This window comes from Larimichthys crocea, chromosome XXIV (assembly GCF_000972845.2).
Source record: "Larimichthys crocea isolate SSNF chromosome XXIV, L_crocea_2.0, whole genome shotgun sequence".
Taxonomy (NCBI): domain Eukaryota; kingdom Metazoa; phylum Chordata; class Actinopteri; family Sciaenidae; genus Larimichthys; species Larimichthys crocea.
This window is the reverse complement of record NC_040034.1, coordinates 8,659,690-8,680,738: the sequence shown is the minus strand read 5'-3', so window position 1 is coordinate 8,680,738 and position 21,049 is coordinate 8,659,690. Positions and strand designations below refer to the sequence as shown.

General features: G+C 42.2%; 1 protein-coding gene and 1 long non-coding RNA gene across 3 annotated transcripts in view; both read right to left on the bottom strand.

The window, feature by feature from the left end:
- Nucleotides 1-8,504: 8,504 nt before the first annotated feature.
- Nucleotides 8,505-10,554, bottom strand: LOC113744623 (uncharacterized). The gene is made up of 3 exons (XR_003461683.1): nucleotides 9,707-10,554; nucleotides 9,289-9,409; nucleotides 8,505-8,599 (listed from the first exon to the last, which is right to left on the bottom strand). It is a non-coding gene; the product is annotated as an uncharacterized LOC113744623 (long non-coding RNA).
- Nucleotides 10,555-17,806: 7,252 nt separating this feature from the next.
- The window catches only part of msrab (methionine sulfoxide reductase Ab), a 31,316-nt gene continuing 28,073 nt past the window's right edge, over nucleotides 17,807-21,049 (bottom strand). For both annotated transcript variants that reach the window (XM_010757005.3, XM_019260379.2), the window contains exon 6: nucleotides 17,807-18,713. In XM_010757005.3, the coding sequence (XP_010755307.3) occupies nucleotides 18,540-18,713 (174 nt within the window). In that variant the 3' untranslated portion in view covers nucleotides 17,807-18,539. The remainder of the gene's footprint in view (nucleotides 18,714-21,049) is intronic.

Sequence of the window (21,049 nt, the reverse complement as noted above, 5' to 3'; positions counted from 1 at the left end):
TGTGGGCATTAAAAGGTAGCACCTTAAACCATTACACAGAGCAGACAGCAACAGTTTCACACCACTGTAGCTGCCCATTGTGGGAACTCTGCTCTTGTCAGTATCATGTTGCCAGGTGGCCCTGTCTATGTCCTTGGATGTGAATATTTTACTGATCCATGCAGGAATAAAAGGAGGTCACACAACGGTACTGCAGGTGGGACACAAGCCACAGAAGGCCATAAAGCCCATGGCCACCAAACACAGGGCCAAAACAAGCTGACTATAAAGTTCAGTGTGCCTGGGCGGGTGGAGAGGCTGCCAGCTGTTGGTCACACTATTGTTTTGGCGTTTTCATCGTCCCTGACTGGAACTGTCGGTTTATTCTGCAGCCATCCAATGAGGATAAACATCTGGCTTTGTGTAAGCATAGTTAAGGTCAGACTTGGTGATCATGGTCGTGGCCAGTTGGTGTAGGCGAGGGTGATTTGATTAGTCATAACACCTTCCTTCATTCCTCTCAAACAACAGGTTTTGAATAGTGTAACTTTTGAATAACAAATCAACGTACTCACAAGAGACATTAGTGCATTGTTCAGCCTGCCCGACAGACTGTCAAGCAGTCAGACTCAGAATGATTATTTACAGGCTCTCCAGAGCTGACAGCGAACTTGCTGTTGTCGTCTTCCACTGTATGACCATTAATGGAAGCAATGCAGGCACTAATCTCTCTTCTAAAAAACCATTCCTCTGTTTTCAAAACTGCAAATAAACACGAGAATGAGTGTCTGCAGACAGCACAGAGACAAACTGGCTGCGTCTGCTAGATGTCTCCACATTGCCAGGGAGGAATGAGTCTGATCCACATCCAGTCTTGGGCTCTCTCAGCATGGAACTACATCCTTAATCGTTAACCCAAATCGAGACCTATGCAACAATTTGCAGATGACTACCAGATGATGACCATAATAATTACAAAATACTCTTGTGTAATTGCTGTTCTTACTGTTGTTTTGCAAGCGGGACATTTGTGGTAAATACACTTTAAACTCGCTTGAACTGGACTTTTGACCTTGTAATTATGGACAGCCTGGGTCCATGTTTTGTGAGACCCCACAAGGAGTGTGGCCTGTACACGAAGACGCAAATCATGCTTTAGAGTTTGAATCCATTCCTGTACTTTCATGGCTCCGTTTTGGCTGCTAAACTGCTTAGAATATAATGCTGGGAGTATTCAGACTGCAGCTCGATTTAAAGACACCCAAACTAGAGAGTGTAGAAGCCTGCAAGTTGCGGTTGAAAGAGACGACTCAAATGGAAATAAACCAATCCTAACATATTTGACCAATTACAATGGTGTATTAAGTTGCAGAGAAAAAAAGGCTGGATGAAAAATTTGACAGATTCTGCTGGACAGACTGTACGGACTCTGACAGTGCACGGACTCTTAGTTTTGTTCGTAGGCCCCACACAACGCAAGTTCATGCATGTGTTTTTGTGGTGGAGGCGACGTGGACTGGGGGAGTGAGATGGAGAGATACAAACAGGAAATTTGTACGGGTGATCAGAGAGCAGAGTCCAATGAAGAGAACAAGCTGAGAGAAGGCAGAGAACATTAGTGTGGGGGGAAAAAACGTCTGCAGGAGAGACTTGAGGGCGCATGACATAAAGAAGAAAGAGACACTCGGTGAAAGAAAGAGAGCGATTGAGAGAAAGAAAGACAGGAAAGGAGCCTGACGCTATGGCTGCTGTTGCAGGGGTTCAGCTGGTCAGGCTTCATAGATACACACAGACAGAGGCCATTAGGTCCCTGGTGGGTATCTCTGCACCTGTGTGTGTGCGTGTCATGCGTTTCTAGGTCAAGTGGGTCCCTGAAATCTAAGATGAGCTGCAGCAGTGACTTTCTCCTTCTGTCACTGGCATTGTATTCTTTTAACACCTTTTCTTTCTTCTCTTCTCACCCTTACACACACACACACACACACACACACACACAAAAACACACACACATATGTGTGTATTTTCTCTTGTTCCAGGACATGGCCATGTACAAATGGATGTATGTACGCACACATGCATGAACACACACATACACACACTTGCCACCCCTCCTCATCTCCCTTGTCTCTTCCTTGTGCTTCTAATGAATTGAAACTGTGGGGATTGAGACGTGATACACAGCTGATTCCCACTGTTCCCACACACACACGTACACACATTTGCCCTTTCCTAATCTGGGTCAGTGGTGCCCCTCTTGGTCACCCCTGGCGGAGCCTTCCAGACGGAGGGGGCAGAGTGGGAGCAAAGAGGTCTGGACTCTCAGTGACCTGATTAAAAGCTCTTACACAGACTACTGAGCTCCGTATCCAATCAAACACAACACACACCGGGGCCTTGCTACTGGATTGTCTCTCACTTTGTCTGTCATATACTTGCTTGCTTACATGCTTTTTACATTTAGAGTGATTTATATACATGTCTTATATGCGTCTTAAGTGATTTTGAGTTTTCTTTTTACCCCCACCCCTGATGAACCCTCTCCCAAACACTAACATACCCTCCGAAGTGGCTTTAATCTCGGTGATGTGACATGGACATAAGGACTCGGGGAAAATGGACACTCTGCCAGCTGGTCAGCTCTGCATTGCCATGTTCAGCTGGGTTTTATGGAGCAAGTTTTAATTTTGTGTGTGAAAAAACACATCATGTCACTTAATTTTTAATGTGTGTTTGCGTTTCACCGTAGGACTTTCTTTTAAACTTTGCTGTTCTTGTCTTTTTTCGTTTTATGTCATGACCCTGAGTTAAAAAGACCATGCTCTGGCTCTGTGACCCATTGCGCATCAGTTACTGCTGTAGTTGCTGCTTATAAACAGTACTAAGCTAAAATGCTCTAAAATCTGTGTAGGAAATTGTGTCTGAGAATAAACGCTTAAGTAACACAACCATGAGTCATTCCCAAAGACAGTAACACTACCAGGAAATGCCGATATCTGTTTAGCCATGTCTGGGCTGTGTGTATTGTTTTATGGACATTTCCTGCTAACATTCTCTGGCTACTCTGTAATTTACTGAAAATATCCTCACACCACTAAGTTAAGAATCAGGCCAAAGTGGAGGGTCAAAGCCACTCAAGATTTCTAAAAATATTGCTTCCTCCAATTCCTCAAAATGGCCTAACGAGGAAAATGGTCTACCGATGCCAGTTCTCACAAACTGGGAGCAAGAATTGTATTTATATGGCACGACAGAAAAAGAAAGATTAAAGATTCAAAAATTAAAATTAAACTGATACATATTAAAATAGACATTAAAGGACCAGTATGTAGGATTTAGTGATACATAAGATACATTCTAAGATTATTTTCAAATCTTACACACTGGACCTTCTAGACACACTATTCTCTTTAGTCTGGGGGGAACCGCGCATTGTTCTGATGGCATATTACTCCAAAACCTCAACAGTCACATGTGTCAATGTCCCATTAGACCAATGTCCCATGTTCCATTGCCCACTGCAAATGCTACTGTAAGTTAAGTTACATACTTGAGGTATGGTAGTACATTTCTTTCTGACTATTGGGGTTTAGGAATAATAGGCTGTTAGAACAATGGTATGGCACCTGGATACTCACGCACACTGGATAATCCACGCACCTCGCTAGAGTTCTCGCAGTGACAGACGGCTGTAGAAGTCAGCACAAAGACGGATTCTTAAATCTGCAGATGTCACCGTTATTGTCAGTTGACTTCTTGGAAATGAGTCGTCCGTGGTTAGTGATTTTTTCACAGTGGTGTCATCATCATTTTCTGAGACTGAACATTTCCCAATAATTTAATCAGTTCTATTTATCTTGTTGTATTGATTGTGTTGGATTGGATGCAGTTGTCGTAGACAGGGTAGTTGAGAGGCCTAACATTCAGCAGACCGACATTAGAAATGTGTTATAAATGCAGATACCTCAGTCTTTTCAATGATACCACTGTACTGATGCACTGAGAACACTAAACACACTACGTCATCCAGAAAAGCACTACTTCAGACACTACAAACACATTTATCATGGATTAATTTGTTATTTGAAAGGTGTCATTTGTTGTTTTCCCTACAATCATTATAGCCAAGGATAAAATGATTGCGGCTGCAATAACTTGGTATATATTGTATTACTCCTCGGTCATATCTTACTTTTTTGCTTGTACCAGTAGTTTTAATCGCAGTGCTATTTTTGATCTGAATGCCTACGACTTTACCAGTTCATTTCAGGTCAAAGACCTTTGTGTGCAATCAATCTGTCTTTGCTTACTTTGTAAATATACTGTCATACTATCAGATTAGAGGCACCATAAGCAATCTTTTTGCCTTTTTTCAAAATCTCTGTTATATATCTCAAACCTTGGGCGGACAAAACTGCTGAAATGATCTGCATGGCAGGATAGCAAGGCACCAGAGAAATACTGAGATAGAGACCTCTTGGTCAGGCTGATGAACTCAACACAGTGAGCTCAGATAAAGACGAGCACTTCAAACACTGATAAGCTTCACAGTGAAGGACGCAGAGCAGCTCCTTTGGCCAAAACAAGAGATAGGCCTGACAAAGCCCAGTTTATGAGAGGTGAGAATCGGTGTCAAACAGATATAAATCACCACGTCTCTGTATTCACAAAAGGCACAAGTGTAAAGTCATTTTTTTTCCTCCCATGTGGGGATAAAACCGTGGAGGATTGAGTCAGATGGGATATCACCTTTATCTAATCAGTGTTAATACAGTCAACAGTGGCATTTTGTAACTGAATAGGCCTCGGCCTGACGTGACAGACAAGCTATGACAATGTAAGTGGTCAATCAAATATGTGTGTGTGTGTGGGTGTGTGTGTGTGTGTGTGTGTGTGTGTGTGTGTGTGTGCGTGTGTGTTCTTTCACATCACAGCAACCCTATAATGACTGTTTAACAACCTGAGTAGTGCTCACCTGTGTCAACGCGTGGAGTGACTGAGTTAATTATTGTCCTCCAGACGTCTGCAAGGCCTCAGAGAGACAGAGAGATTACAGAGGACAAACTGGAGATTAGATCAACAGAGAAGCTACCTTTTCTTTTTAGCCTCGAGGCGAATCGACCCCGAGATTCTAAATATCTACTCTAAATACAACAGATAAGCAAAAACATCGGTGCTGTTTTTCACGCTCGTTCAAGATAATGCTCATAAATGATTTTTTCTGCTCATGCCAGATGTGTGCCAAACCCCCCCACCCCCCTAAACCCCTCTCCTTGTTAAGGAGGCAGATGATTCCACCCTCCCCGACCAACAACAACACTCCAATGTTAGGCTAACCTCCTGGTGACTTTACCGCAGCATCTGGCAAACGTTAGGCTTCACCTGAACCCACCGTTTATGCTGAAATCTGAGCAGCATTCTTACAGATGTGGCTCCAGTAGGCAAAGCTGTGTGTGTGTGTGTGTGTTTGTGTGACTAAGTGTGCGATCATGTATGTACTCTTGCATCTGTGTGCTCTCTGGGCTCAGCTCAGCTCGCACGTTTTTTTTAAAAAAAGACAATTGCTCGGTTCAGGATGGGAACCAAAGAAGCCGGTGCAGGCACAGCAGGGGAGCCCTTTTCACAGTACGCACAATAACCACCCAGCCCCAGAGACAGACACAGTGCCTTGCTTGCCTTGTGAACGCACAGCAGTGAACAGTGTGCCGCGCACGTGGTCGAGACGGGTCTATGTGTCCTTTTGTTAGCAGCGACTGATAAGTGAAAAAAAAAACAAAAGAAAGCAAAAACAGACAAGACCTATAAGACAATAATACCACACTCCCTGCACAGCTGGCATATTTTCTGAGAAGCTATTTCCTGTAAAAATTCTGACACGGGAATAATGATGGCTTTGATTGGGCCCCAGTTAACGGGAGGCACTTCCTGTTCCTTTGTATTGGTTTCATTGTGAGGCGATGGGGTGGGAACGGGGTGGAGGGGGCGAGGCAGGGTTTGAGGGAAACAGCTGCTGGAGATGACACAGTCAAGAACATCCCTGTGACCCCCCCATCCCCACCCCACCCACACATACACACAGACACACACTATCACCTCGTACACACTGGTAGACCTGCAAGTTTGGTTTACAACCTGATTTCCCCCAACGGTCGACCCAGATCAATCTCATCTTCAACTACCAGTGTGACTCGAAAACCAGTTAAGACATCAGTCTCACAAAGTCAGGACATGACCGTGAAACTCAAAAAAGTGCCAAGATAAATGTTACTCAGAGATCAGCTTTCAGGCCATCATGGCATCCTGACAAACACACTTGAATCAGTCACTGATGCCTGTCATCTGAGCCCTGGCCAACAAGAATATCTAGATTAGTGTGGCTAACAGAGGGATAATACCTATTGCACCCAATTACAAGAAATCATGGTCAAACTGAATTTTCAAGTAATTCTGAGAATGTATTTTACCATACTAGGAAGGTCAGATGAATGGGGTTTATTTCAACAGCACCATTCAGAGTATTCAGTCAAACTGTTGGGTTTTTCCTGTGATTGTCTTAACAGTTAACCACATGCTCTATTGCCTTATGTGTCACCAATATGTCACTAGAATAGCCTATAAATAAAAGTACTCGAAAGGTTGTGAACATGATATAACGCGGGTTTGAATTCATCTATGAACAACTGAGAGGCGAATGGAAAGACTGACGCTTTAACAGTGATGTTTTTTTTATACTGTATATCTTATATAAAATCAGCGGTTAGACCAAATATAGCTCAACTTTTGAGAACAGAGTGGTGTTCATATAGTTTAAAAAAAAGCTGTTAGAAAGAAAAAAAAAGTTGTGAAGTCTAAAGGTTAGGGTTTGTCTTGTCTGTTTTGTTGTTTGCACATTTCTAAGGGAAGTCTCACTTGTTATCTGTAAAGTCTGTGGTTCTCGAGTTAATTGCTGCAGAAGCAGATGTAGGTTGCATTTATTCCTCTCTAAGAACACAAACACACACCACAGCGTGCATAGTTTTGTAATAATTATAATTCCGACATCTTGCAACTCACATGCAGGTATTCAAACAACACGGACATGAACACACAGTTGCGTGCTTTTATGCATACACACCCACATTTTCTATCTGAGTGAGGTTTTCCATTAGTGTTTTTGCAGAGATCACAGGTTCTTCTGCTTCCTGCCACACACAGTGTTTCGCCACAGAAGCTAACCAGCGTTCATGCTCTCTGTGCTATGCATTGACAATGATCACTGGAAAATCATCAGCACGACACACACATACGCACACACACGCACACACACCCTACCCAGCCACAGATGCATGAACACAAACACAGTAACTGTTCAGCTCTATCTTGCATCTTGGGAGAGCACCTAAATATATAACGTGTCTCTCTCATCAGCTTATTTTTTTCTCTACATTTATGACCTTTATCATCTCATTTATTAGCTTTCTTTCACCTCCTTTCCTCTACCCCCACCTTCTTTTACCTTTCTACCTTTCTTGTCCTCTTTTCTCCTCTATCCCTCCTCTCACCGCTCTCTCCAGCAGTGCCAGTCTCCGAGGAGGGCTGATGCGAGCTCCAGATGTTGGTGTAGACTGGCTGGAGACAGAGAGGGCAGAGGGCTTCCCCATACCTCCTTCTCTTCTCCTCCCCACAAGCTTATGTTACCTTATATTTTTATGTTTTGTTGGTTCCTTTTGGCTTCTGTGGCTTCACAGTTGCTTTCTTTTGCCTCTCTTTAAGACTACCTCTGTTTATGAGGATATGAATATGTTTAAATACCATGCTTTATTTGTGTTTTTATATGAACTAAAACGGAATATTATACCACTACCTTACACAACCTTACAGCAGAATACCAATGACATCACAGTAATAGCTTTTCTGTGGAAAGATATTATGCTACATACGGTATTTGTTTATTTATCTTTATTTAACATTTCCTGTCTCTATATAAACCCTTTGATCTGTCAAAATATCCATAAATCTTTGAGTCTCTTCAACTGTTTCCACTATTTATTACATAACCTTACATTATATTCTATATTTTAGTTTGAGTTATTTGAGTATAGCACCTTCACTTTTAAAGTCTTCAATGGTCTTTTTGTGTTTTTATTATGTTTTTTGTTGCCGAAAATCCTCTTGTAAGAAAATAAAGATCTGAACTTAACTGCATATTGATGTAAATATACAGCAATAGGGCTTCCTATAGTAATTTAAAGGTAAGTAAAAGAGGAAGCTCATGGAAGGTCAGCCTGATGATAGTGTCTCTTCTCAGTTATTGTTGAGACTAGTCTCATGTCCTTCACAAACACATTTCTGCCTCATGACCTCTTTCTCTCTCAGTTTCAAAACAAATGTTGGAGTTGTTGTGTTCACATAAGGCCTTATGGGTTGGGTCAGGGGTCATCTAGCCTCTAAAGATACTATCTCTCTGTATGTGAACATCCATCAATCACTGCGAATACAATGTCACCTTCCTCACCTCTCGTCCTAAAACTGAATCTCTACTCCTCCTCTTCCTCCTCCTCACCCCCACTCTTTCCGTCATCCACTCGGGGTCCTGCGTTCGCTCACCCGGTCCCCTCCTTCGAACCCCCTCGCTGGTGCTTCCCTTCAAAGGATGCATTGATCACCGGCGGACACAGATAGACATTTAAGGGAGTTGCACTGGTTTCTCTGTGTGAGTGTGTCTGTGCAGCAGCAGGGGTCACGCTGTGAAATTAGGCTGCATGCCGGGGCTAATTGAACTCAGGGGTCACTAACGTGCATCGTTGACCATGCATGTTACTTAGCATATCTTAATCTGCTGATAAGATTGTCTGTGTGTGTGTTACAGTTAATTTGAAGTAAAAATAACAAACTGAACAACGACGTAGCTGTTAGATAAGTGGAGGAAAGATGAGAGTTTAGTGGTTTCAAGTGTTATTGCTTTACGTTACGGGAAAACAGAGCAGTGAAACTACTATTGTTCATTTTATTTTATTAGACAAACACATTATTGCCTGGCTGTTGGTGATACTACAGGAAATTTGGAATAGGATGCAGTTTGTCATTAAATAAATAAAGTATGCACACATAAAAACATGCAAAAAGAGTATAAATAGATCCTCTCTAACTCAAATGTTGCATACTTGTCACTCTCAAAATAGACTGTTCACATTTATCTTTAGGACCACATGAAGAGACAACAATAAGCGACCCAACTCTGTGCTCACACACAAAATGTCTATCTATTCATAGGTCACATTGGATACTTTGAAATAGCTGCTAAATCCACTTTGCTGTAATTAGAGCACTTACCAGCACACAAATGTGTAATGCATTAGCCCGGTCACTTCAAGGCAATTAAGACTTGGTTCATTTCACCTGCTGTGACCTGACATCTCCTGAATATTATTAAGAAGCAGCTATTCTGGATTTCCTGTGAGAATTAGAAAACACCAGAATAAGGCCACAGTTAGTAGTTCATACACTTCTTATCTATAACTTACACACCAGTTAAAACGAGACTGAGTCACTTTTGCTGCAGAGCGGTCACAGCGGCTACAAGTGAGAATTCAAGGAATTAAACAAGAGTGGATTTTATCGCATGTAAATTGAACTTTTGTAAATGTGTAAGAGCAGAAGTTTGTAAGATTGTACACAATCACTCAAATACAATAACCGTAACATTTTGACATTTTATACTACATCCTGTGGCAAAAATTTAATCTCTTACCTCAAAAGAATGAAAGAAAACATACAGGGAACTGATCTACTCAAGTGCTGCTTTGATGTTGACCCATGTTGTCCTGCCTGGCTTCTTATCAAATGACCACAACCTGGACTCTGACTGTGTGTGTGTGTGTGTGTGTGTGTGTGTGTGTGTGTGTGTGTGTGTGTGTGTGTGTGTGTGTCCAGCTTTTAATTCAGACCAAATTGCTTTTACATGCAAACACAGACAGACACTCTTTGCCTCCTTTGCCCATCTGGAGTAAAGGCTCAAGAGTTACAACAGTGTTGGATGATGACTTTAATAAATGTGTGCGTGTGCGTGAGGGTGTGTGCATGGTGTGCTTGATGCCGTCGTGCTCCCCTTCCCTCTATTGCAGTTCTCCATGGCTTGACCTTCGACCTGGTCATCTGACCTTCCCAGTGCTGACTGCCCCTTGGTCATCCAGCTGTGAGATAGACTCTGTGTGTACGTGTGTGTGTGTGTGTATGAGCACATCTGTGCTCTCATTACATCCCGGAGGAGCTGTGTGCACTTTGAATTAAAAAGCCTGATAACCACATTTGTCTGTTTCCTCATAGTGTGAGCTCCTACATGGTTTCCTCATGTCGTTGCCCTATTTATATAATAAATCTGCACTGTAAAATCTTTCTATCACTGCTCTCCCATTCTTTTGTTCCCAGATTCCTTGCCCCCTCTGCAGAAGATCAGAGGAACTGCATCCTTGTAGACTGACACAATTTCCAGTTATGTATTTGGGACTCAAGAATGCAAGGAGGAGAGTAACCACAACTGTCAGAAATATGTAAATAAGCTGCATTTAAACCACAATAGAATTACTCTGACATGCAATATTTTGAAACAATCACCAAATGCCTAAAGCAGGATGTAGGTACTCCTTAACATGCTTTTGATTGTCATTTTAATACTTAACAAGATCTTATTTATAGCATTGATTTATTAGATTAAAGTGGAATGTTTAGGATTAATCCATCAGATGCAGCCAATGTAGAAACTTTTCATCTTATAAACAGAATAACTCATTTTTAAAGGACACTTCTAGCAACTTTGAAGCTCAAGTTAACGATAAGCTACTGTGCCTAGAAATCGTATCCCTGCCTATTTATTTCTCCCCACATCTTTCTTCTTCTTTCTTTCTATTTGAACTCGTCGGGTCCCCAGTACAGCACACACAGGGCCCCCTTTTCGTCTCCTCCCATCCCTCTCTCTTTCTCTCCTTCCTCTATCTCTCTCTTTCTCTCTCTCTCCCCCCTGCTAGGATCCCCACAGCTGCGCGGACCAGGTGCGTTCCGCCCCGACACACACACACACACACACACACACACACACACATATATATGGACGTGTACACACACACACACACACACACACACACACACCCTTACACCCGCCAACGGACGCAGCAGGAAATGCCTAATACCAGTTTTAGAATGATGCCACTATGCCAGCTTGACAGGGAGGCTGCAGGATCTGTCACCAGAGAAGGCAACAGAGAGAGAAAGTGAGACGGAGACGGAGAGTAGTATCTCGCAGCTGATTGGAGAAAAAAGTAGAAACTGAAAGAATGAAATAATGACTTTATCTCTGAACATTATGTTCCAGTTTCAAGTCCAGACAGGTGACAAAAGTTAGAATTTCTTAACTTGTAAACAGCATCCACACATGGCCTGTTTTCGCTCTCTGTGGAGGTCCATTTTCAGTGCTGATATCAACACACACAATCTCTACTGGCACGGCCAAAATATATCCAACTACACCTCTCTCCAGGGATCCTCAAGTAAAAGGGACCTCTGTCTCTGTGCGTGTGTGCGTGTGTGTGTGTGTGTGTGTGTGTGTGCGAGAGACAGTGCACGCATGTGTGACTTCATGTGTGGGTGGATGCACATGTGTTTATATAAAAAAGTACCAGTTATTTTGGTCTGTGGCTCACCACAGCTCACACTCTCCCCTGTCTTGTACTCATCTCACACGGCCCCAAGAGAAGAAGGGAAAGAGTGCGACAGACGGCGAAGCGGCTGAGCAAGACAAAGACAGATTAAGTAAAAGGAGAAAGAAGAGTAGAAGAGGAGGCTGGAAAGGAAGATGTATTTGTCATCAAAGGTTATGGTAATATATGAGGTTTCAGGGAAGATGTAATGAATCACTACACGTTGGTAGCCATCACAGAGTCATACTGCAGATCTCTTAAACATCTCTCAAACTCAAATATTTTTCTCACATCTGAATTATGGGGAAGCTAATCAGTACAAAAGTACTTGATTCTTTCTACAAACAGCAACGATACAGTTAAATGAATGACTGTAACAAAATAGAATAAGTCTACTATATAACTAGGGCAACGACTAATTACTATTTTCCTAATCTGCCAATTGTTTTATTGATCAACTGATTCATTGTTCTGTCTGAAAATGTGACCTCTTTAAACAAGCCAGTCAAAAACCATCAAATAGGTGAGGAAACGGATTTAGAGGCTGAAACACGTTAACCATTTTCCGCTCCATTTTTGACAAGTTACAGCCCCGACGTCGATAAAAAAAGTTTTTTATTTTCCATTTTACGTTTATTTCAAATGTAAAAGTCCCCTTTTTTAGAACTGGGTCACCTCCAGCCTGAGAAAATAGCAACAAAAAGTATGAATTGTAATTAAAGATGAAGAAGAAAAAGAAAATCACCCAAAATTTTTGGAGGATCCTGTTCTGTAATTTGCCAAAAAACTCTAATTTTCTTCAATAATAGCAATCCACTTTGAACTGGCACCACTGTAATGTTATAGTCTATCACACAGTTTTGGTGCTGAACACGTGCTGTTCCCCCCATCATTATGGAGTGTGAAACAGATGTACTGTATCCTGCCACAGTACCCGAGTGCACAAGAAGCACTCACATGTGTAGAGCAATACAAAAGAGGAACCTCTCCAGTCATCACAGCATCCCAATATTTGAATTGATTATCTGAAACGCTGGGTAACTTTTGATCAGCTGATATGCTGGCTGTGGTCTACAAATTTGGATAAACAGCTGAGCTGAAAGTTATGATAATGACAAAAGTGAGTTTAGTTTAGTATCACTGATAAATCAGATAAATCCAGTTCAACCTGTTTTTATTTTGTTGATATTACATGAGCAAAATACAATGTCAACAATTTATTTTATGTTGGTGTTAAAGATGTTGTCATATTGCTGATATATTTCCATTGTGCAACAGCCTATATATATATATTTCTTTTTACACAGAGGCAAAAGCTATGAAGCTGAACATGTGTACTTGGTGGTTTGATACTAAATGGAAGTTAAGCTAAAAATACAGTGGTGCCATCTGTAGAGAACAAGCATGTCAGAGGTCAACCAGAATAGATACCAAGCAAGTAACACCACTAGTCAGTTAGAATAGCGATGTGGCTGATTAAAAAAAAAAAGAAAAGTACTTTGCGTGTCATTGTGATGGAAACTTAAAAAGACTGGCACACACGTGTACATAAACACATATGCACACACGCAGTCACAGGTACACAATCTCACACCCTGCTGACACCTCAGTGTGGCCACGTTCTCACCGCAAACATTTCCATTCACTGACTGTCAGGCCAGTGTTTCCACCAGCGGATGTTTTTTGAGGCCAGTGTTTCTTTGAAAAGACACACAGGGCCTCAGCCAAGCAGGAGAAACCTACTTCAGCTATTTTAGACTGCGTCTCTTGTAGGATATCTGAAGTTGTACTTTTCAAGAGTTCTCAAACTGCACCCACTGAACCCTTTTCGTTCTAAGCCTGTTTTCTGTTTGATCACGGGGGATTGATCTTGTCTTCACCGTGAACGATTTAAAAAAATCTTGTCCCCCTTTTGCAACCTCAGAAATGCTCCATAAAAAGCCTGCGCTTAAACAATGTTATGTATACTAATTAAAATAACTACTAAGCCGCTAAGACGGTAAAGCGGAGTGCTAAGCCAGCAAAAGTCTGGAGATTCTTTTGATACAGGTTCCTCTTTCCTTATGTTGAAGTAAGACACTCAATCTATACACAAAAAGTCAACACACATACACACACTCCAACAGGAAGAGTGTGGGTGTTTGGGAGCAGCTGCATGGAGAAGCATCAGACCCAGCTTCCTCCTGGTGCAGCCAGCACCATCTCTCCTCCTTTCTCTTTTTCTCTCCCTCCATCTACTCATTTCCTTCACGTCTCTAACATAGACAGAAACATATACTCAGAAACAGATGATAACACAATCGTGCCACCGTCTCATGTTGGCTCTTACCCCGAAACTGAACACAAGATTCAATCTGCACTGTTGGCAGAAATAAGACATTTGGGGCAAGCGGACAGAAAACATGGTTTGTGCATGTTGCAATGCAAACAGTGTGTATGTGTGTGTGTTTGTCCTGATTCTGTCCTCTTTCCTCAGAATGGTGACACATCAGCACATCACCACCTGAAAGCCCGAATGTTGCACAACACTTTCCTGTTTTGAGCTCTAATCGAGGGCTTGCTGGTAGCGTTAGAAATCTCTCTCACACCTGTGCGAGGTGAGGCTCAGATGACTCAAGGCGCAGATGGACAGAGCAGATAAAGCCAGAAAATGAGTTTTGAAAGTTTAACTGTTGCACTCCAGCTGTAAAATGTCAATCTTTGATTGTTGTGCAATAATCTTTGTGGTGGCCTGATTATAAAAAGACGAGAAGATAAACAGGGTATGCAGTGAATTACATAAATGCACCATATGGTTCTGAATCAAGGCTGGTGGAATCTTCCGCTAACACAAGTCTGCACAGGTGCAAGCGCCTAAGCATCTTTGTGTTTCACTTTCCTTTCCAGTTTTCTGTTTTTATTCCTCCTAATGCTACAAACCAGTCAGTCCCCATTCCAACCAGTATTCCTCCGTCTTCTACTTTCCTTTAACCCTTCTTATCACCCCTCTCTGTCAGCAGCACACCCACAGCAAGTGGTTTCTGTGCTGAAGACACTCAGCAGTTATTTCGGTGTTTCCTGTGTGTCATGTGGTGGTAGCTTGAGCTAGCTACCATGGCTGACAACACACAGGCTCCCAGGTGCAGAGTGTCACAGTGTGGGCCATCAGCCAGAAAAGCCAGTGGGCCAGTTAGCAAGCCAACTAGGCCCTGCAGCACGTGCTGCCCTGCACCCCCACCCTTAACCCATTGCTATTCCCAGTGGAAGGGAGGACCAGGCTCGTGACATTTTCTCTCTGGGAAAGGAACACACGCCTGCTTATGTGCGAGCATGTGTGAGCTTGCCTTTAGTTTTTGTTTTTCTTTTCAGTGCTGTACCAAACTAACCTGTTTGGAGATAGTTTGTCTAAAAGTTGTGTGCGTCATCAACCTGTGCAACCTGACAGAGAGACAGAAGTGTATATATAAAGATACTGTATCTGGAAAAACTTGTGTTTCTCCCCCAGAGTTCAGGGGTCAGGCTGTGCCGACAGAGAAGACCTCAAGTGAAACCAGCATGCAAGGGGGCACCAGGGTTTCGCCCTCTTCCCCCAGCTCGCCCCCGGGCTGCAGATGCACCGACCCAGACAAGGCTGCACTTCTCTGGGCAGCACAGAGAGACTGCTGTGCTCCGGTTCCTGGAGCCCTGATGCTCTGATTGAGACCCTGCGCCCATGCAGGAACCAGAGGGAGGGGAAGGGAGACCAAGGGAGGGGATGCAAACACATCTGGCATCTGCAAAACCCTGCACACAACTCTCATAACATCATGAGAGAAAATGTACAGGCCACACAGCAAAGCGAGATCTGTTTTCCCTCTGCCATCACACATGCAGCGGAAGATACACACACCCACACACACATTCAATTGTGTGCCTACTACCTCTACAATCTAGAAAAGTAATTATGTGAGGAACAAGACAAGAAGGCACAACAATTCTCCAGCTGGTAGGACATCACCAGAATACTCTCTGCTATTGTTCTATTTATACAGCTTACCAAACAATGCCGTGTTGGGTGTCTAAAGAAACAAATTATTTAACCGCATAGCATCCTAAAGATGAAACGGTATAAAACATTGCTATTATCAACCATGTACACATGCACAGCGCTGTATATACATATGGCAAGATCTATTAAAGCTGTCAAGGAGAAGATAAATGAAAAGCTGTGAAAGGAGGACACAATACCGAGCGTATCAGAGTGCAAGAAATTTGTGTGGGTGCATGTCTCTGCAAGGTGTCTTTTTAGTGTGTTTGTTTCTTTTGCGTGGGCGCTGCCTTTTGCATTAGGCGGCAGTACAGGACGAAGTTAGAGGTAGTGGTTGGGACGTGTGTTTATTTATATATATATATATATATATATATAAGATATAATATAAAAATATTATATATATATATACATACACACATATATGTGTATGTGTATGTGTGCACATGTGCGGGTAAGAGTGCAGAGTACTTCTGATGAACAACCAGCACCTCTCTCTCTCTCTCTCTCTCACTCTCTCTCTCTCCATCTATCTATCTCTATCTTTCACAGCCCATTCTTCCCCGGTACCACGCATTTCCGCACATCTATTTTCTTTAAATGATTTGTCGAGCACTTCTCTTTATGAGTTTTAAAAGAATTTGACAAGGAGGAAAGGAAAATAAACACCAAACATGAGTAATAAGAGGACAATAGAAAAGGATATCAAATGCATGCACACAGTGGTGTTGGTGTGCCTGTGAGCTGCCTCCTCTCTTCAGGGTGACTGAGTATAGGCCAGTGAGAGGCATAGCAGTGAGCTGGAGCGGTATGCTCTTTGTGGCCAGCTGTGGGGCCATTAAAGGCCCATCTGCAGACAATAGGCTCTGTCTGAAGGGCACACACAGCCTGGTTCCTGTCCTGCCCTGTCTCACTGTGTTTGTGTATGGATGCGTATGAGAGTACCATGCATTTCCATGCCCCATTTTAAACTATTACAAAAGGAACACACATAAAAACACACACACAGGCAGCTACTTCTGAATGTAATTTTAATGTATCTGTATTAAACATGGTAATTTTCACAGCTAATCTGAATCCCTTCCTACATATAATGGACTCATAGCCTTAGTTTGTGATAACTCCTTCCCAGTAATGTGGCAGAAATAAACAGAATCATGCCGTGCTTCACTGAGGCTGAAGTCAGACATCATCACAGATGGCGGAAAACCTGATTTCACTGAGCGATTAAAGCTTTCACACCATCCTCACTTCAAAACGGAGGAAATGAAGATCACTTTATTAAAAGGTTATCTCCTTTTGCACACTTGACAAAACACAACAGCATGCAAAAATATAGGCAGGGACTGGAAAACAGCTAGCTGGCCCAACCACATACCACTCAGCGCGGTTCGATCAAGTAAGCCACAGCTTCACATGCTCCAACACACACACACATACACACACACACTCACACGCACGGTTGCTGCATGCAGACACATGCAAAAAATATCTGTCCCAATACTAAAATAGGCCCTGAGAGGTTGCACCTGCACCTGTGCCCTGGTCCACACCTACACACAGGAGTCAGGATGTGACACATACACACAGACAGAGAAAGAAAGATAGCAGAGAGGGAGGGAGAAAAATGAGAGCGGGGTGAATCACACTACTGCGGTCGACCAAAAAGCTTTTTCTAGATATCATCTCTGTATTTTGGAGTGCAACAATGAGTGTGATTTTCATTTTTAAATAGACTTTCAAGTAAATGTGTTTGATATCAACAAGAATACTGCACACAATGCTTATTTGGCAATTAAATTCCATTCATTGTGATCAGGATCACAATGTATAATAGGACATTTACACATAATTATGGGTTTGTGGGGAGTGGAGTGAGGGTTTAAGCAAAGTATGTATCATATTGCATACATGAGTGGTTCTCATTCTGAGATAAATGAGTCGTCTCTGACTGTGTGTCACTGTGTGAGTGAGTCATACACATTTATTATTGGCACGGCAGGTCCCATCTCAAATGGGGCAGAAAAGGGGACAAATAATCAAAACGGGGGTTTATCCTTGAAATATATATTTGTATATAGCTACATGGGCTGACACATGCATGCAGGAACACGCCGACGCGCGCACACAAACACATGCACGGTACGTAAAGTGAGGTGTTGGAGGATTTATGTTTTATTGTTTTCACAGAGAGACTTTAAGAAAATAAAAGGCAGGTCTTGTCTTGGCTGAAGTAAATTCATTTATTCAGATTACGTGAAAATAATGTTACATTACAAATTCAAGATGATTTCATTGAGGTGCTAAGCTAATAATCATATACAAATCTGCATAAGAATTCCTTCTATGACAATCAAACCTGAGCTCTGTAATACTGTCGTAAGTCTCAAGGTGAACTTGAAAAGGATGCTGGAATTAAAAACCATTAATGTTGTTTCCAACTGGAAGACAAAGTTTTCACATGGTTTCTTAGCTACAAGATGGCACATGAAATGCCATACAATGTAAACATTATGTTGGAGTTTGACTGTGTTTTGTGAGAAATGTCGCCACCCTATGGAAGCTGATTGTAGCTGCAGTCCAACAGAGACTTCTTTGTTTTCTTTTTTCAATCTTTTAAATGCTATTTTGACTCATTTCTATGTCTAATGTAAAAGCACTTGCAAATTGTCTTTGCACACTATTTTCACCAAATTCCCTGAGAATTAGTATTTTTTTTGCAATCTGACTAATTAAAATTATTATGTAAACAAGTGCACATGCTTATTCAGTGTATCAATTTTTTTTTAAGTTAAGTTTTAAAAAAAATAAAAGATTAAGGGTGGCAAATGATGACATAACAGCCTTAACAAATCCTCATCCCTTTGTTTCTCACCACAAATCCATCACAGCTCATCTTTACCAGCTCCGATGGGACAAGAGACACCGGTGCCTTTGAGGCCACAATAGCCCTTAGGTACCTTCTTCAGGTACTGCTGGTGATAGTCCTCAGCGTAGTAAAACTGCTGCCCCTCCAGGATCTCTGTAGTGATAGTGCTGTAGCCTTTTTTATCCAGCTCCTAGGGAAAAATTACAAACATAACCCACATTTTAGGCGGTTCAGCTGATATTCCTCCACACAATAATGCAGCAGGCTGGAATGAATGTATGTTCAACTGATTTTAAACCTATTTTACTATGCATATCACAGTAAAATGGTGATTGTTATGAGCCGAATGTTTTCATTTTTCATTTGCACCTGCAGGCAATTTAGAGTTACCAATTAACCTGCATGTCTTTGGACTGTGGGAGGAAGCAAGAGATAACCCACACAGACACATGGAGAACATGCAAACTTTACACAGAAAGCTGAGGTTTGAATCAGAGATCTGTGAGGTGACAGCAAACAGAATCTAATATGGAGCACCTTCATATTTTTTCATCACCACAGTACATTCAGCACTACTTTTCTCCAACTTCCTCAAAATGAACAGACCTCTTAAATGGTTGTTTTATTCTGTAGTGTATTGGATATGAACTTTCAATGCTGCTCACTAATACAGTAAAGAAGGTCTGCACCTCAATGAGAAAAGGAGTGTGATTGAATGACAGAAGAAAGGAGCATCTTTCTTCTTTTTGTAGTGCAGCTTGCCTCTGTGGTGCTCTCTGTGGGACAAAGCATCAAAGAGTATCCGCTCTCTTTGAGCACTCCTTAAGACACTTTCATACTTACACTTTTCTAAACACCATGAGAGAAGGCTTCGAGTACACTAAAAAGGCACACAGACGCACACAGGCACACACAGACACACACAAAAACAGCTCTGACAGATCTATCAAATACCTGCTGTGCTGAGTGGTTTTCTCTATCTAATAATACAAGCACTCGTCTCCTCTCTAGATCAGCGCTCCTGAGAGCTGACAAAACAACAAGTTCGAGGTGCACTGGGACCGTCTGTGGGCAACAAGTAGCTTCGCATGTAGCACACTACACCTCGCTGTGCAGAGCTGAGGAGCTTTGCTTTATGGAGGCGTCAACTGGCAGGGTTCAGCAAAGCACCATGAAACAGAAGCTGAATGTATTCATTGCTGGCTCAACCTGTTCTTATCAGCTTTTGCATATGTCCCGTCTGCCTGTATGTTACTGTCACGGATACTGCTGGGGGCAATTTTGGGAAAACTTCATTCTCAAGCTAGTAAAACTTTAAAATTGGCTGTTAAAGTTTGTAGCTTGTTCCGTTTATGGAGAGCCCTTTATGGTCGGCTATAATCCTTGGAGGTTATGATGGATGCCATGGGGGTAAGCGTTCATGGCGGGAAAAAAGTATCAACATGTCTTATTAAAGCTTCAGCTGCAGCATTGTCCACTATTCCATTATTGAACTGTAACGCTCATCATGAAAGAGAAAGCTTTCTTTTTAATCCTTTGGTATGTCAATGCAGAGCTGTAGAACTAAGTTTCAGGGTGGACTTCACTTTAAATCTGCAGTAATTAATATATACATGTATATTTTTTTTTAAATAGAATTTAGGATTCAAATATTGTATATGTCAAAACGTTTTAATCCTTTGCAGCAGGTTTAGCTCATAGTTTTAGTTTTATGGACCGTTTTGAATCAGCTGAATCCAAAATAATTAAAATGTTGCACGTCTGCTTGGTTTAGCAGGCTGTGTACCTGCTTGAAAATACTTTCAACATGTCTGGCGACACATATTTTGCTGCTGCTGTAACTGAGTTTAGTAAAAGTATATAAAAAAACATTGTTTTGGCAAGGATCAAGCAATTTCCAGTTTATAATTTTAGGTAATCTGGAACTGTGAGGAAGAGGGGAAAAAAGTACATAAAAAAGTCCCAAGACTGATTTATAGGATGCAATAATGTCAGTGAAGGGCAGCAGGGTAGTGTATAATGTTGTCCACATGGAGGCAGTGTGGTACTAGCTCTGTGTGTGTGTGTGCGTGTGTCTGTGTGTGTGTGTGTGTGTGTGTGTGTGCTGGAGGTGATGCAGTGGAGTCAGTAAATCAAAGCTCTGCGCCCCACAGAGAGGCTGAGGCAGCAGCTGACCTCCAAGTCCTCAGTGGCTGCCGCTACAATGTGAGGGCTCCAATCTCCCTGCAGGAAGGACCCAGTGTCTACAAACCAAACGACATTGCAACGCAGCCCCTCAACACAGAACGCCTATCTCTAAAAGCGTGGACGTATTTACCTTTCAAATGCACACTGTGCGCAGTCGGACGCAGGAGAGCGCATTGTTTCTGTCCAACAAGCATTGTAAAGCAGCCGGCACGAGCGTGGAGCTTTGTACATCATGGCCTAATTAATCAGTCATCACCAAACCACTGTAGTAGCAAACCCTCCGGGGCAGAGGACGCTTTATGTGAGGAGAACACAATGTCCAAGAAAAGGTCTGCTATT